Here is a 14,560-nt window from a genome sequence, read left to right as displayed (position 1 = left end):
TTACATTTAACACACAATTCAGGACTTAAGAAAATTCCCACTTCCAGGATCCGCCAGGCACCATTCACTCTGGCGGCAAGGAGTACCCCGACAGGACCAAACTAATGCAAAAGCATCCACATTACAAATGAGAAAATCAAGGACCCCTGTCCAATTGCACAGGAGTGAGTTAGCGGTAAAGTTTCCATCCAGCCTTGCCTTCAGGTTCCCTGGATGTTCTCCCAATCCTCTTGCCTTCCAAAAATGGGTCCCTCTCTTCCTTTTTCCGCCTGTACATTCTCTTTCCCAAGAGATCGGGTTCTTAGGAAAAGCAACTGCGGGTCCTATCTGGGACTCGTCAATCACAAGTAAATGCGCCAAAGCGCTTTGCGCATGCGCCTAGTGAGCCCAGGCCCCCGGACTCCACCCACTCCTCTTCCCCCATCACCAACATGGCCTGTGCGGCAACAGCTTCTCTTGCCAGGCACAGACGTGGCGACTTCTGACGTCATAGGACGGCGCCGGTAGTCCCGGAGGCTGCACGTGGGCTCGGAGGTGGTCCCGGAGCCATGGATACGCCGCTGAGACGCAGCCGGCGGCTGGAAGGCCTAAAGCCTGAATCTCCGGAGAACCTCACCTCAGTTTTGCAGGTGAGACAGGCCCTTGTGGAGTTCGAGTCGAACCCAGAAGAAACGAGGGAGCCTAGGTCTCCACCTGGCCCGGGATCTCCCAGTCGTCAGCCGGAGACAAGCCCAGGATTACCCAGCCTGCAGAAAGGGCCAGCCTTGGGGTCCCCTCGAAAGCAGCCAGAGCTGGACTCAGGGTCCCCCCAGGGTCAGCGAGATCCAGGCCTGAATTTTCCCCAAAGTCAGCCGGAATCGAGTCGTGAATCCCACCTGCTTCAGCCAAAGCCAAGTGAGGAGTCACCAAAGTTCTCCCAGGACCAAGGAGAAGCGGGCTCGGAGTTGCCCACGAGGAAGGAGGAGCCGACCCCGGGGTGCCCCCGACGTCAGTTGCAGCAGGACTCAGGATCACTAGAGCCTCTCCCCGGTCAGAAAGCACCAGGTCCCGAGCCTTCGAAGCCACTGCAGGAGCTGACACCGCGGTCGCCCGGCTCCCCACGGGATCAGCATGAGCCGAGCAAGCCACTTGCAGCTGGGCAGCCGGCGAGAGAAGGCCCCGCGCCAAAGAAGCGAAAAGGTTCTTCGGTCCAGGCCCCAGCGTCCAAGAAGCCGAAGGAGGAGGTTCCTGTAATCCCGAAGGGGAAGCCCAAGTCTGGGCGGGTGTGGAAGGACCGCTCAAAGAAGAGGTGAAGTGGGGGACACCTGGGCAGTTTATTGGGGTTTTGTGTGGTGCTAGGGCCTGGATGCAGCCTGCAGATAGGCCATGGGTTAAAGAGAGCTCACATCAGTGGGGTCACATCAAGTCATATAACCCGAATGTGGTAAAATGCACTGAGATCTCAGGCAGGGGTGCCCTCAAAGCACCCCTGGATAGCACCCTCATCTCTGTGTTCATTCAACACAATTTTATCCTTGTCTCCGCCCTGTCTAGTAATGGGGCATAAGCAAGTATACCAGCAAGGGAGGTCTTCATGGACCAACATCCATTACAGTTATTTGCCTTTTTTATAAAGGCGTTAATAAGCACCTAGTATAAAGGATGCTACTAAGCATTCTAGTACCGATTGTAAAGGGCCTTTCAAACAGGGACCAGCGTGCATCTTGGCATTTAATCTGGCCATCAGCTCTCTGAAAACAGCAGGCATTAGGATTATCCTCACTTTACATGTGAGGACCCCTTGCCTCAGGGAGGCTAAATGAGTGGTAGAGGCAGGACCTGAACACAGATCTGACTCCGAAGTCTCCGAAAGCCTTTTACCTATGCTCTGTAGATCCACCTTGCATTGGATTGCAACTTTCTTTTTTTCTTTTAATTTTTTATTGGAGTATAGTTGATCAACAATGTTGTGTTAGTCTCAGGTGTACAGCAAAGTGATTCAAGTTACACATATACCTGTATCCGTTGTTTTTCAAATTCTTTCCCCATTTAGGTTGTGACATAATATTGAGCAGAGTTCCCTGTGCTATACAATAGGTCCTTGGGGCTATCCATTTTAAATACAGCAGTGTGTATAGGTCAATCCCAAACTCCCTAACTTCCCTAACTATCCCTTCTAAAGGGTAGGCTGAGATCGTCTTTCTGTGCCGCAGGCAGTAAGTACTCAGTTAAATGCGTGTTGAATGAAGGAACAAAGAGGCTCAGCTGATTAAGGAAGTGTTTAGGCTGCCAGTAAGGAGAGGTCCTAGGAAATCCCATGGACAGAGGAGCCTGGAGGGCTACAGTCCATGGAGTCACAAAAGAGTCAGACGAGACTTAGCAACTAAACAACAATAAAACCACCTGGGAGGCAGGAACTTGTGACAGTGAGGGACCACGGGGAAGGCAGTGATTTTAAGGAAGAAGCAGAAATTTACTAAGAATTGACTGTATATCATGCTTTGTGTGCTAGGCCTTTTGCAGATGTCATATTGCTGAATCCCATGAAGCCCAAGGCAGTGGGAATTATTCCCCTCCCCCATTAAATGGAGAAGAATCTAAAACAGGGAGTAATTTCCTACAAGTCACCAGTCAGAGACTTTGGACTGTTGGACTTGGAGAAGTGGGTGGTGGCACTGCCCTTCCACATCGATGCCAGCAGGTCCCAGAGAATGCTGGGGCCACTGATGGCCAGGGAGGACCAGATGAAGAGGCTGGTTCTGGTGGGAAGAGGGTGATAAGCAAGTTGAGTGTGGGAGCCTGGTACTTGGCAGGTGGAGGGGGGAGATGAGCTCACTGAGCAAGAGGGGGCTGCTTGCACCCATGAACAGGCTCAGCAGAGGATACCAAGAAGCGAGAGAAACCGGGTATTTTGTCCCAGCTCACTGCATGAAACCCTTCCTGACTTACTGTTGTTTGCCTGGAGACGTGTTCCAGACTTCTTCCTCTCCTCCGCCATCACCAAGCATCTCTCACGCTGACCTCCCCTCCGTGCACCCCTGTGGGTGATGCTTCCTTCCAGCTGAGGGCCTTTGCACATACTGTTCTTCTACTGAAAGGCTGTCCCCCTGGCCAATCCCTGCTCATCTCTCAGGGCTCAGCTTAAACATCGCTCCCTGGGAAAAGCCCTCTTTTTCCAACCCAGCAAGGGTCAAGTCCTCAAGCTATGTGTTGTCATTGTACTTTATACTTCTTTTTTGTTAACACTCCCACTTGCACAAATGCTTGTTTAGTTGTGTGATTCTTGTGGGCTGCCAGCTTCGCCTCTAGACCAGAGGCTTCAGGAAAGTGGGGATTTACTTTTAATGGCTGGATTCCCCCAGAGCCCAGCACATGCTAGACACTGAGTTGAACAAGTAGATGAATGAAAACAAAAGGTAGTTCATTCATTTAACCAATTTACATTGCATCGAGCTAGGGTCTGGGGGTAAATGTGGCTGTAAACAAAACATTTTGGTTGTGAGAAACAGGTAACCAGCACATAATATGTCAGTAACAAGTAAAAGAGCAGAGAGTGTGGGTCGTTGTCACAGTGATCAGAGATGACTTCACTGCCCTGGGGATGTGAGCAGAGACCTGAATGAACGTATCAGGAAAGAGTATCAGGCAAGGGGAACAGGAAGTCCAGAGGCAAGCCAGTGCTCCCATGTTTGAGAAACAGTCCAGAGGCCTCATCAGTGGGTGATGGGAGCACCGTAGGAGGAGAGTGGTCAGAGGGGTCACGGGGCCAGGACATGAGGGTCCTTGTAGGGACCCAAGTGCGCGACAGAGCCATGGGAAGTATTGAGCAAAAGAGTGATGCAATCTGACCTCTGGGAGGACAGGTGTGGCCTGTGGAGGACAGACCGTTTCGAGGGCAGGGGCGAGAGCAGGGAGACCCGTAAGGAAGCTGCTGCGGTAGAATTAAAGCACCTTCAGAAGCTGCACCAGGCTTGTGGTTAAGGGCCAGAAGGGCGGTGGAATGGGTGTTTGGGATGTTTGAGGAAGCAGCTCTGGCAGTTGGTGAGTGAGCCCCAAGACCAGACGGTGGGGTTGGGGAGGCCAGCACCAGTTACAGGAGGTGTCCCAGCTGTGGGGGGTGGGGGGGTGGGGGTTCAAGGGAGGCAAAGGCTGGGAAGGCCCACCTCCTGTGTCCAGGCCCAATGCCCCCTTCTGCTCAGTCCTCCCTGAGTAAGCCAGCTCCCATCTCTAAAGGGTGGATTCACTGAACACCTACTATGCAGAGCACTGGGCTAAGTGGTTCTCGGGCCGAGAGCCAGTAACCTTCCCACCACCCTTTGCAATGGCAATGGCTCTCGTCTCCAGGTAACAGAGACTCAGAGAGGCTGCCTGGCCCAATGTCACACAGGTAGTAAGTGGTGGATCCAGGCCTGCCTTCCTTCAATCTCCAAGTAAAAGCAGTGCTCTGAAACTGCACTGCCCCAGTATCTTAGCCACCAGTCACCTGTGGCTGTTTAAATTTAAATAGCTTACAATTCAAGTTCAAAATTCAGTTTCCTGGTCATCACCCACCTTTCAAATGCTCAGCAGCCAGTGTGACTCAAGGCTCCCTGATTGGCCAGTGTAGATAAAGGGTGTCTCCACCACTACAGAAGGGTCTGCCTGACCGCTGCCCCAGGAGGATGTAGCGAGTCCTGCCTGAGGCTGTGTGTGTCCAGCTCCCCTCTGCTTTGTCCCTTCGGGGGCCTCGTGCCCCAGTCTGAGATGCCCGGCTGTAAGGGCAGGGAGGGAGTCCATGCAGCAGGCCCTTGGGGAGGGGGAGAGGGAGCAGGGTGGGGTGTGCTGGGGTGGAGCAGGCAGAACTGGGGATGGGGGAAGCAGGCTGAGGATGGACAGGCCTGGGGTCAGGGTCTAGGCTGTATGTGCCAGACTCCTAGGGAGCAGGAAGGGGGAAAGATGAACTGGAAGAGCAGTTTTGAGCCTTCCCCGGGGGTGGAAGTGAGACCTCTGCTCGGTGCCCACTGCGGCCTGCAGAGCCCTGCTTACTGTGACCACGTGGGCTGTGATATAGTGGACGTGGATAAACAGGAGCTCTGGAAAGTCAAGAAATTATTGAGGGGGGTGGAAAGGCCACTACGAAAGGATCTGCTGAGAAGGAAAGAAGGCCCGTGGGACACCCACACACCAGGCTTCAAATTGTTCAGGGAAAAAGAAAAGGAAGGGGCACGGTTGCAGAAACCCCCAGGCCCACATCACCTGTCTAGGCAGCCCTCAGCATTTTCCTGGTCTTGCTCCTCATTCCCTCTTGCTCCTCAAAGTGTGTTTCCTTCTTCCTGGAAGACTTTACAGCGTATCCTACATAGTGACCAACCCCTAGATCCTGGTGGTGGTCTTAGGGAGGTGATCTCACTCCTCCTGTGACCTTGTCACTGTCACTTTCTAGAATATCCAGACTTCCCTGATGTTGCCTAGCTCCCACTCCGTGTTCACATTTCCCCTGCTGGGAAGAGAGACTCTGAATCACTGCAGGGGACTGTGACCAGTCACATGTTGCGAGATGAAACGGGCACCCCAGTAGGGAGTGAACCCCGCTCCTGAGGCGTCGACACCCAGGCTCCCTGTACTTGGCCAGAGCAGTGGAGCTTGGTAGCAGAGGCCGTTTGGCCTGGACTCTTGATCACAGACTGCTCCTCAGGAGCAGGGTGACCCAGAGCAATTATTTAACCTCTCTGAGCCTTGGTCAGCACCTCTGTAAAGTGGAGAGAACAGGAGTACCCACCTCAAGCACATAACCAGGGCTTCAGAACTGGCCTCAGGTGTGATCGGGGGCTCTTTCCTGCCCCAGGCCCAGATGGTTGACTGCCCGGGAAGCTGGCAGATGGGGAGGTGATTCTGACTGGGTTCTGGGGGAGAAGGCCCGGAGCCAAGAGAAGGGAGGGAAGGGGGCATCGCAGCAACTTCTTGAATGCCCGCTCCCCCCATCCAGGTTCTCCCAGATGGTTCAGGACAAGCCCCTGCGCACATCCTGGCAGCGGAAGATGAAGGACCGGCAGGAGAGGAAGCTGGCCAAGGACTTCGCCCGGCACCTGGAGGAGGAGAAGGAGCGGCGGCGGCGGGTGAGGGGCCGGCCGGGCGGGGGCTGAGCGGGTGTCGGCTGTAACAGGCCTGGGGCAGGTGGGGAGAGGAGCCATCCTCTAACCCAGACACCTCCGGAAGGCAGGGAGCCTGGCCAGAAACAGAAGCGCCGTCCAGGTCCCCAGGGTAGGGAAGCCCAGTGGAACATCACATTTAGCCAGGGGGCTTATGTGAGCCCCAGGGATGGGAGGATGCCCAGTATGAACCGCCCCCACACACACCCGGCCCTCACTGGTGAGCAGAGCATTCAGTGAGATGGACTCGGGGGTCCCTGCCCTGGACCTACTCTGGTGGGAACGGCTGACAAATTGGAGGCTTTATCCTGGGTGTTATTACCAGTGTCCTCTGAGACACAGCTCCCACACATCAGCAGAGAGGGCAGCCTGCAGGATCCTCCAGCTCCTCCCTGACGCTCATCCCAAGGCCACAAATGTCCTGTTAGAGGTTCACGCCCAACCTCTTTAGTCTCCAGGAAGCACCAGCAGGCAGCATCCAGAGAGAGGAAGGTGGTGGTGTTGGTTCACCAGGAGCAGAGTGATCAATGGGACCTCACTCACCCAGGGCTCCCAGGGACCACCAAAGAGTCAGACACCTCACCCCCAGCTTGTGGTCCCTGCCCGCCCTCAAGGGGAGAGGTGGCCAGTCACTCAGTCATCTGTCCCCTGCCTTGAGTTGCCCCAGCTCAGCCCCTGTGGCAGAGACCCTGCAGATGGTGTGGCTGCCACCATGTGCTGGGTCCTTATCTTGCTTCCTGTGCGGCCCTGGCTCCCTCTTGGGCAAGACAGAACCTTCTTGTCACCATCCCTTTCAGAGGTGCCCTTGCCCAGCCCCCAGCCCAGACCTTCCCCAGCCTCCGGGAGCTCAAGTATCACTTCTCCTTTCTCCCCACGGGCCCAGGCCACCCCTTCTACCTTGTGTTGCCAAAGCCAAGAGAGGCCCCTGACCACACACAGCCTCGAGGCCGCCATCCTTGCCCCAGGCCCACCAGAGACAGTAGTCAGCGTAGACATTCTGAGGGAAGACTCTCATCTAGATTCACCTTCTGAGTGTCCCCAGTGGGCTGATACTGTTCCAAGCCCTGTGTATGTATTCATTCATTTAGTCCTCAAAGCAATCTCATGTAATCATCTTCGCTTTAAAGATAGGAGGTAGAGGCCCAGAGCTTAAACCACTTGGCCAAAGTCACCCATTTGGGAAGTAGCAGAGTCAGGATTCAGACTGACCCAGATAGCTCTGGGGTCTCTTCTCTGCAGCCTCCGCCCTTCCTGGCCCTATAGCAGGGTGACCCTTGGGAAGCCAGCCCTCACCCTTGCCCTTGCTTTCTAGGGGCTCGTGGACTTCAGGGAGGAGGGGGATGCTGAGAGGATGGAAATGAGGGGAAGGGCCAGCGATCCCTTCTCCCCAGGCGGTAGTTGATGAGGAGCGAGTTGCAAAGGACCACTGTCCACGTGAGCCTGAGTTTCCAGGTGGGGTACCACCCATGTCTTACAGCTGACTGGGTGCCCACCTTCTCAGGTGGAGTCAGGAACTTCCTGCTACAGCAGGCCTCTGGGTGGTGGCCCCACGGGCACAGGGACAGTTTTCCTCGCTGGCCCTCCACCCCCACAGCACCAGGAGCAACCCGGAGCTGGGATAAGTAGGCCTTTGGCCCTCCTCCCTGGGAATTCTCTCAGCTCTCACTGCCTGGGAGACCGGGGCTGCCTCAGCACCCAGACCCATACATACCTCCTTCCCCTGTGTGTCCAGGAGAAGAAGGAACGCCGTGCCGAGAACCTGAGACGCCGCCTGGAGAACGAGCGGAAGGCGGAGATCGTCCAAGTGGTGAGTGTCGCCCTGCTTGAGGGACGGGCTGGATATTGGGTTCCAGACACCTTGGCACCCCTCCCTCACAGCCCCCTGCTCGGCCACAATCCCAGGCCCCTGTGGTGACCTCCCTTTCCCCGGGGAATGGGGTGGAGAGCCCGGCCACACTGATGCCCTCCCCTCAACCATCCCCAGATCCGAAACCCCGCCAAGCTCAAGCGGGCGAAGAAGAAGCAGCTGCGATCCATCGAGAAGCGGGACACACTGGCCCAGCTGCAGAAGCAGCCGCCACAGCGGCCGGCTGCCAAGGTCTGAGCTCAGGACGGCCGAGGCCTTCGGTGGCCAACCCCCGTGTCACACACAGCAGCCCCCGGGCCACTGGCCACACACCTCCACTGACCCAGCACTCTGGCTCCGTGGCTCCCAAACAGGGGCTCCACCTGAGCCAGGGCTCTGAGCCTTCGAGGGCCATTGGGCAGGTCTCTGTGGAACGGATGGAGCCTGGAACCTCCGGCCTGGAACAGAGACTGGAAGAGGGAAAAGGGTCAACCTCTCCTCCCCCTAACTCCCGACCACTGCCCTCTTCTCTCCAAGTGCCTTCAAACCAAGAAAAGTAATTTCTGCTTCCTCGGGGAGCTGAGGACTCAAGGGTGACTCCCCAGAATGTGTGGGCTCTGTCTCAGGGTCTTGGGTCCAACCGAGGCCAGGAGGCCAGAAGTCAGGAATCCAGCTCCCCCTAAACCTTCCCAAAGGCTGTTTTGGGTCCCTCTGCAGCCCACTGACCCTGTCACCCAGCAGACTAAATCTTTCTTCACCATACTTTGCAACACTTAAGGTTAAAATGGGGTGGGGGAGGTGTTTTGCAAGGGGCCGGTGTCTCTCTATCTCCCCCTTTCCTGTCCCAGACTCTGCAGAAGCCCCCAGAAATGTGATTAATTCATGCCATCCAGTCTCCAGCAGAAATCTTTATTGAACGCCTACTGCGTACCAGCACAATTCTAGGTGGCAGGGAATACATACAAAAGTCCTGCCTTCAAGGAGCTTTCATTCTGATGGATAAAACATAATAAACAAGTAAAGTGTATTGTGTGTCAGATGGCGCCAAGTGCGGAGTGAAGCAAGGGAGCAGGGAGGAGGGAACAAGGGTGAGGCATCAGGATGGGATATCTGTTCAGTCAGCTGTCCATCAACCGCTCCGTTTGCCTAGCGGGGGAATAAATGAGTAAACACTGGGAGCCCAGCTGCAGGTGGGGGCACAGGGAGCCCTGAACCATGTCCCAGATGTTTCTCACCCAGCTCTTCTACGGGTGTTCCATCAGCCAGACGTGTAGTGCACCAGTTGCACCAGGCCTTGGATGCTGAGCTAAACAGGATAGTGGAGGTACTGCAGTAAGTTACCCCTCATACCTGCCAACTGGGGGTCAGAGCTGCAGCCCCTGTGAGGTCAGGAGGTGAGGGACACACAGATCTAGGGATTACCAGCATTGTCCGGAGGGCATCCCACGGAACTGAAGGCCAGCACATACATCAGGTGAGCTCAGAAAAAGGGCTGTGGTCTCGGAGGTTGCCAGGCACATTCAAACACTACAGACCTCAGTAAAGATGCCCATTGTACTTTAACTAGCCCAGGTTTCTCAAACATTTGACCATAGCACCCCTTGCTTCTGCCATTTTGGGCAGTGCTAGGACAGACAGGTAGAGATGGGGGTTCCCACACAGCTACTATCTTAAGGACCTTGGGTATGGGGTGGGGGGTGGGGGGCTCTTTCACATAGTAATTGAACAGGTAAATGCCAATGGTTAGTACACAGACTGTATGTTGGGCAGGTAATTTAACCTTCCTGCACTGCAATTTGCACATGGTATCAATAAAAAGTGGGGCTAATGGAACTTGACCCTCTTCCCCAGACTGAGATAAAGCCTACATAGCTCAGTAAATGACAACTAAACGACCACAGTGAAAAGGCTAGCCCCAAACAGCGCTTCCCAAACCTTTCCTCTCACTTCTGCTCCAAAACTCCATGACTGGTTTAATGTAAAACTCGACCCCACCCATCACCTGCTAAAATAGCTCCAGAGAGATGCGTCCTGTGTATCTACTACCCTAGCTTGAGACGTCTTAGGGTTTTAGCCTCGCATTACTTCTGGGAGCTTGTTGGAAACAGAATTTCAGTCCCGCCCCCCTCCCCAGCCACGCCGCGCCTCGCTCAATCAGACAGAATCCCTGGATGACTCCCGCGCAATGATGTTTGAGAAGCACTGCTTTAACTCACTTCTTTTCTGAAAAGAATTCACTGTGTCACGTGGGGGGCTTTAATACGCAGATAGATGCCTTAGCCTCCCTTAGACTAAGAGCCGGGATATCTACATTTAGACGTCCGGACTCTGGGGAAGTTACTACGCGCGATCGTTCCCAGCCCTTGCCTCCCCCGGAAGAATGGAATGGTTCTGAGCCGGGCGATTCCTACCGCGCCTCCTACCCCGAGGTGGTGCTCAGCGCCCGGTTCAGGGGGCCCCGCTCTTCCTGGGATGGGGTGCGGTCCCTCTGCGGGGGTGTCGCGCGGTCGCCTCGCAGCCAGTCGAGCAGGCGTGCGGGCCGGAACGCAGGCAGGCGGCGGCCGCTGCTCTCGGATAAGGAGGAAGCCGAGGCATTGGTGGAGGAGGCGCGGCGGCGGCGGCGGCTGCTGCCCCCGGCGGCCAGGTCGCTATCGTCCACCAGCACGCTCTCCAGCACGCTCCGCAGCGAGCGCCGCAGCTTGCGCAGCACGTCGGGGCAGGTCAACACGTAGAGCAGAGGGTTGATCACGCTGTTGATGAAGGCCAGGCTGGTGACGAAGGGCAGCCCGCGCCAGACGAGCGGCCGCAGCGACGGGTTCGCGTGCGCCCGCGCCTCCATCACGCTGAACACGTGGTAGGGGCCCCAGCAGAGCGCGAAGGCCGCCACCACGGCCGCCACCAGGCGCACGAAGCGGCTGGACCGCCGGCGGCCGCGGTGGCGCAGCTGCGCGCTCACAGCCAAGTGGCTCGAGGCAATGATGGCCAGCGGCACAGCGAAGGCCAGCAGGAACTTGCTGACGGCCAGGGCCGTCTGGCGCGAGTCGCACGTGGCGTTGCGGTCCGGCCCGGGGCTCAGGAGCAGCACGTTGTAGTAGCACATGATGCGCCCGTCCAGCCGCGGGATGGTGTCCCGGAACACGAAGTAGGGCACGGTGTTGATCACGGCCAGGACCCAGAGCGCCAGGCAGACCTTGTGGGCCGCGGCCACCGTGCGGTGGTTCTGCGCCCACACGGGCCGCACCACCTGCAGGCAGCGGTCCAGGCTGATGGCGCTGAGCAGGAAGCCGCTGGCAAACATGTTGAGGAAGAAGATGGAGGAGTGTAGCTTGCAGAAGGTGGTGCCCAGCTTCCAGGAGTGGCCCACGGCCAGGAAGTAGGTGAAGAAGGGCAGGGAGGTGGTGGCCAGCAGGTCGGACAGGGCCAGGTGCAGCACCCAGGTGGTGACCACGGTCTGGCGCATGCGGCAGCCCACCACGAAGAGAATGAGTCCGTTCTCCACCAGGCCCAGCAGCGAGGCCAGCCCGTGGAGCAGCACCGACGCGTGGTCCATGTAGCGGATGCTGGAGTTGCTGTGGCTTTGGAGGCGGCTCATCTGCTCCAGGAGGGGACAGAGCGGCTTCATCGTGACATTGGCCAACATGGTGGGCTCTGCGACAGAGAGGAAGAGGTGCTGTGGTGGGCAGTTCTGGGCAACGGGGGGACCCTGGCCAGGATATGGGACTGTGTCTAGGTTATAGGGTTGCTGGGAGAATTAAATGAATTAATAAATATATAAGCATTCCAGGGGCTGCCCTGGTGGCTCAGTGGTAAAAAACCCACCTGCCAATGGGAGACATGGTTTCAATCCTTGGGCTGGGAAGATTCCCTGGAGAAGGAAATGGAAACCCACTCCAGTATTCTTGACTGGGAAATCCCATGAACAGAGGAGCCTGGTGGACTACAGTCCATGGGGTTGCAAAAGAGTTGGACACAACTTAGCAACTAAACAACAACAACCATGTAAGCATTTCAAGCAAGAGTAAGCATGAAGTAAGCACTATATCAATGGCGTTGTGATTAAGTAGATAGCCTAAGATCAATTGGAGAAATAGGTACCAAGGTCAGGCCATGCGGGACTCCCTTTTCCTAATCCCCAGAGCAATGGGGCATGAGTGAGGCTCCCCTAAAGGGCAGGAGGATTCAGCTGGGCTGGGGGACAGGAATGGAAGGAGTCTGTGCCTTTAAGGGGTGCCCTCCCTCCACCCACCCCCAGCACCCCCAGACCTTGCCTCCCTGCAGATCTTCCTGCAGCCCTTCACTCCCACAGTGGTGGCTGGTTGCGTGTGTGGCTGCAAACAGTGGAGGCAACCCCCGCTTTGATAGATGAAGAGGAAATAAGATAAGAGCAGGGAGAGAGCTGGGCAGGAGGAACTACCAGATTTGGGCTCTGGAGGCCCAGTAGGGCCAAAAGACCTCTCCCTTGCCCAGGGGCGGTCACAGGCGCTCTGCCAGTTCCAGGAAACCCAGCCTTTTTCATTCATTTTTTCACTCACCCACACACTCATTCAACAGCTCTTTATTGAACAACTACTTAGGTAAGTGCTGGAGAAGCCAGCCTCTGGCCAGATGTGCAGACATACCAGAAGTGCAGACCCACAGCCTCATCAGGAATCCAGGCCCACCTAAAGTGGAGCCAGTGGAGATCAGTGAGGGCAGAGCAGGTCAGGGTGAGAGGCTGCCTGCAGGAAGTCAGCAGGGTAGCAGGGAGAGGGAACTTGGATTGTCCTGGGCCCCTCATAACATGCTAGGAGCCATGGTAGGTCCTTTATCTAGGAGCTCTCCTGCTCACAGCTCTAGAAGAAAGGTGCTGGTACTTCTCTCCATCCCATTTTGCAGATGAGGACACTGAGACTCAAGTGTTTCCATCACTTGCCCAAAACTTCCTGAATAACACAGGCAGGGGGAGAAACAAGAGTTTAGCACTCAGTCTGTTCTCTTTCCTCTGCCTCTGAGCTCTAAGCATGAGGTGATGGAGGGAAAGAAGAAGGAAAGGCAAGGCGGGGTCAGGGGGAGAGGTCTTCAGTATCCATCTTTCCACGGGAGACACTTTTGGCCGGGATGAGAAAATCCACACCCTTCTCTGGGGACCACGGTCCTTCATAGGATGAGGGCCCAGGATATCAAACTAGAATTTCCTTGACAAGTGAGGCACTTGGAGCTGGGGACCTGCAGGTATGGGGGAGGAGAGCTGTTGTCCCCTTGTGCTCCCTAGAACGCTCGAATTTCCCAAGTTCTAGAGTCTGCAGAGCAATTACCCTCACAGTGACCCCGTGAGACCCCATTTTTCAGAAGAGGAAACAGGTTCAGAGGAGCACAAGATCTTACCCAGTGTCCCTCAGCTGCTGGGGAAGGGGGGCTGCAGGAACTCCATTCCCAGCAAACACACATGCCAGCCCCTCCCTGTGCTGAAACATTCCCTTTAGCCCCGTCTAAGTCCCCCGAGGATGCTGCGAAATCATGTCCTGCTGTGCCCTGGGGCCTGAGCCAGAGTGGACCTTCTGGCTGACGGAGTCTGGCCCCCAGCCTCCCGGGATTCTCAGGGAGCCCAGCAGCAAGCATCCTGTTTTGACAGAGGGCTGGGGGCAGAGAACACTAGGTTTTTGGTTTCAGAGACCTGGCTTTGAATCTCAGCTCCTTGACTTCCTGGCTGGGTGAACTTGGGGTCCGTTACCTTAGGACCTGCTCGTGGAACCCTTCCACCCAGACGGCTCCTGAGGCTTGAAAGAGAAGTTTAATGGTCTATCACTGTGACTGCTGTCTAGTAATTACCTAAGAAACTGTGGTCCTTCCCTCCTCGAAGCAGTAAGTCCCCTCCAGTCTTCGGTAAACCCTACTCTCTGCCATCCTAGCTGCTAAGAGTCCTCTCCCCTGATAAAACTATGCCCTCTCTCCTGGGTCCAGAGAAGGCACTGAGGCTGCCCAGCCCTGGGGCCACCGTCTCCTCACCTGGCACAGAGGGCGCACAGGGTTCCAGCCCTGGAGGCAGTCAGCTCCTCGAGGCAGACAGGAGGCAGCAGGCAGGCAGAGAGAGGCAGGGGTGGGAGGCTGAGGGAGGAAATAGCTGTCAGCCCCAGAGTCAGTGTGTGTGTATTTAGGGGAAGGGTGCAGGGGGAGGCGGGGACTGCCAGAGAGTGAGCTATTACACTGGTGTTCAAGTAACGGCCATCTCCATTGATGGGGACTGGCCGTAACTGCCTGCAGCCCACCTCTCCCTGTCTCTCTTTACAAAGGCGATTTTGCAAAAGCCCAGGGTCAAATGTAAGTGCACATGGAGAAACAGGTGTAGGGGAGAAAGTGTGAGCCCGTGTTCATTGTGAGAGTGGCAGGTGTGTAGAAGTGCTTGAGGAGAAAGGTGTCCTATCCTGGACTGCCCTCCTCTAACCCCATCAGCCTCAGGAAAGAAACTCATGTGGCTCCTCCCATGTGCCCAGGCAGCACAGGAGGCAGGGGTAGGGGTGGTCTCTGAAGTGGCCCCGAGGGCTCTATGGCCAGGAAGGCAGGATGGGGCTGTGGTCAGAGCATGGGTCTGGCTGTCCAGCCTGCCCACAGTCCTCGCCGGGAGGTAAGC

At 56.1% G+C, this 14,560-nt stretch overlaps 2 protein-coding genes across 5 annotated transcripts; one reads left to right on the top strand and one right to left on the bottom strand.

The window, feature by feature from the left end:
- Positions 1 to 505: 505 nt before the first annotated feature.
- Positions 506 to 8,980, top strand: CCDC86 (coiled-coil domain containing 86). Its single transcript, XM_081536274.1, has 4 exons — positions 506 to 1,288; positions 5,945 to 6,074; positions 7,840 to 7,914; positions 8,092 to 8,980. Exons 1-4 carry the CDS (start codon positions 549 to 551, stop codon positions 8,209 to 8,211), a joined length of 1,065 nt encoding a protein of 354 aa, XP_081392400.1. The 5' UTR covers positions 506 to 548; the 3' UTR covers positions 8,212 to 8,980.
- On the bottom strand, positions 8,847 to 14,023 carry PTGDR2 (prostaglandin D2 receptor 2). Of its 4 annotated transcripts, none has more exons than XM_081536269.1 (3): positions 13,939 to 14,023; positions 12,573 to 12,875; positions 8,847 to 11,601 (listed from the first exon to the last, which is right to left on the bottom strand). In XM_081536269.1, the coding sequence occupies exons 2-3, from the start codon at positions 12,595 to 12,597 to the stop codon at positions 10,373 to 10,375; spliced, it is 1,254 nt and encodes a 417-aa protein (XP_081392395.1). In that variant the 5' UTR covers positions 12,598 to 12,875; positions 13,939 to 14,023; the 3' UTR covers positions 8,847 to 10,372. The 4 variants fall into 4 exon arrangements, with proteins under 4 accessions (XP_081392395.1, XP_081392399.1, XP_081392397.1 ...); XM_081536273.1 differs by lacking the exon at positions 12,573 to 12,875 and adding an exon at positions 11,773 to 11,818; XM_081536271.1 differs by lacking the exon at positions 12,573 to 12,875.
- Between the last annotated feature and the right edge of the window lie 537 nt (positions 14,024 to 14,560).

This window comes from Giraffa tippelskirchi, chromosome 10 (genome assembly GCF_054371585.1).
Source record: "Giraffa tippelskirchi isolate mGirTip1 chromosome 10, T2T-mGirTip1v1.2.pri, whole genome shotgun sequence".
NCBI lineage: Eukaryota > Metazoa > Chordata > Mammalia > Artiodactyla > Giraffidae > Giraffa > Giraffa tippelskirchi.
This window is presented reverse-complemented; position numbering and strand designations above follow the sequence as displayed.

Bases quoted from the DNA above. Each gene is read 5' to 3' on its own strand.
- CCDC86 (XM_081536274.1), top strand. From the start codon at position 549: ATGGATACGCCGCTGAGACGCAGCCGGCGGCTGGAAGGCCTAAAGCCT. The intron at 6,075-7,839 runs GTGAGGGGCCGG...CTGTGTGTCCAG, and splicing joins AGAAGGAGCGGCGGCGGCGG to GAGAAGAAGGAACGCCGTGC. The intron at 7,915-8,091 runs GTGAGTGTCGCC...AACCATCCCCAG, and splicing joins AGGCGGAGATCGTCCAAGTG to ATCCGAAACCCCGCCAAGCT.
- PTGDR2 (XM_081536269.1), bottom strand. From the start codon at position 12,597: ATGAGGCTGTGGGTCTGCACTTCTG. The intron at 11,602-12,572 runs GTATGTCTGCAC...TCTCTGTCGCAG, and splicing joins GCTGTGGGTCTGCACTTCTG to AGCCCACCATGTTGGCCAAT.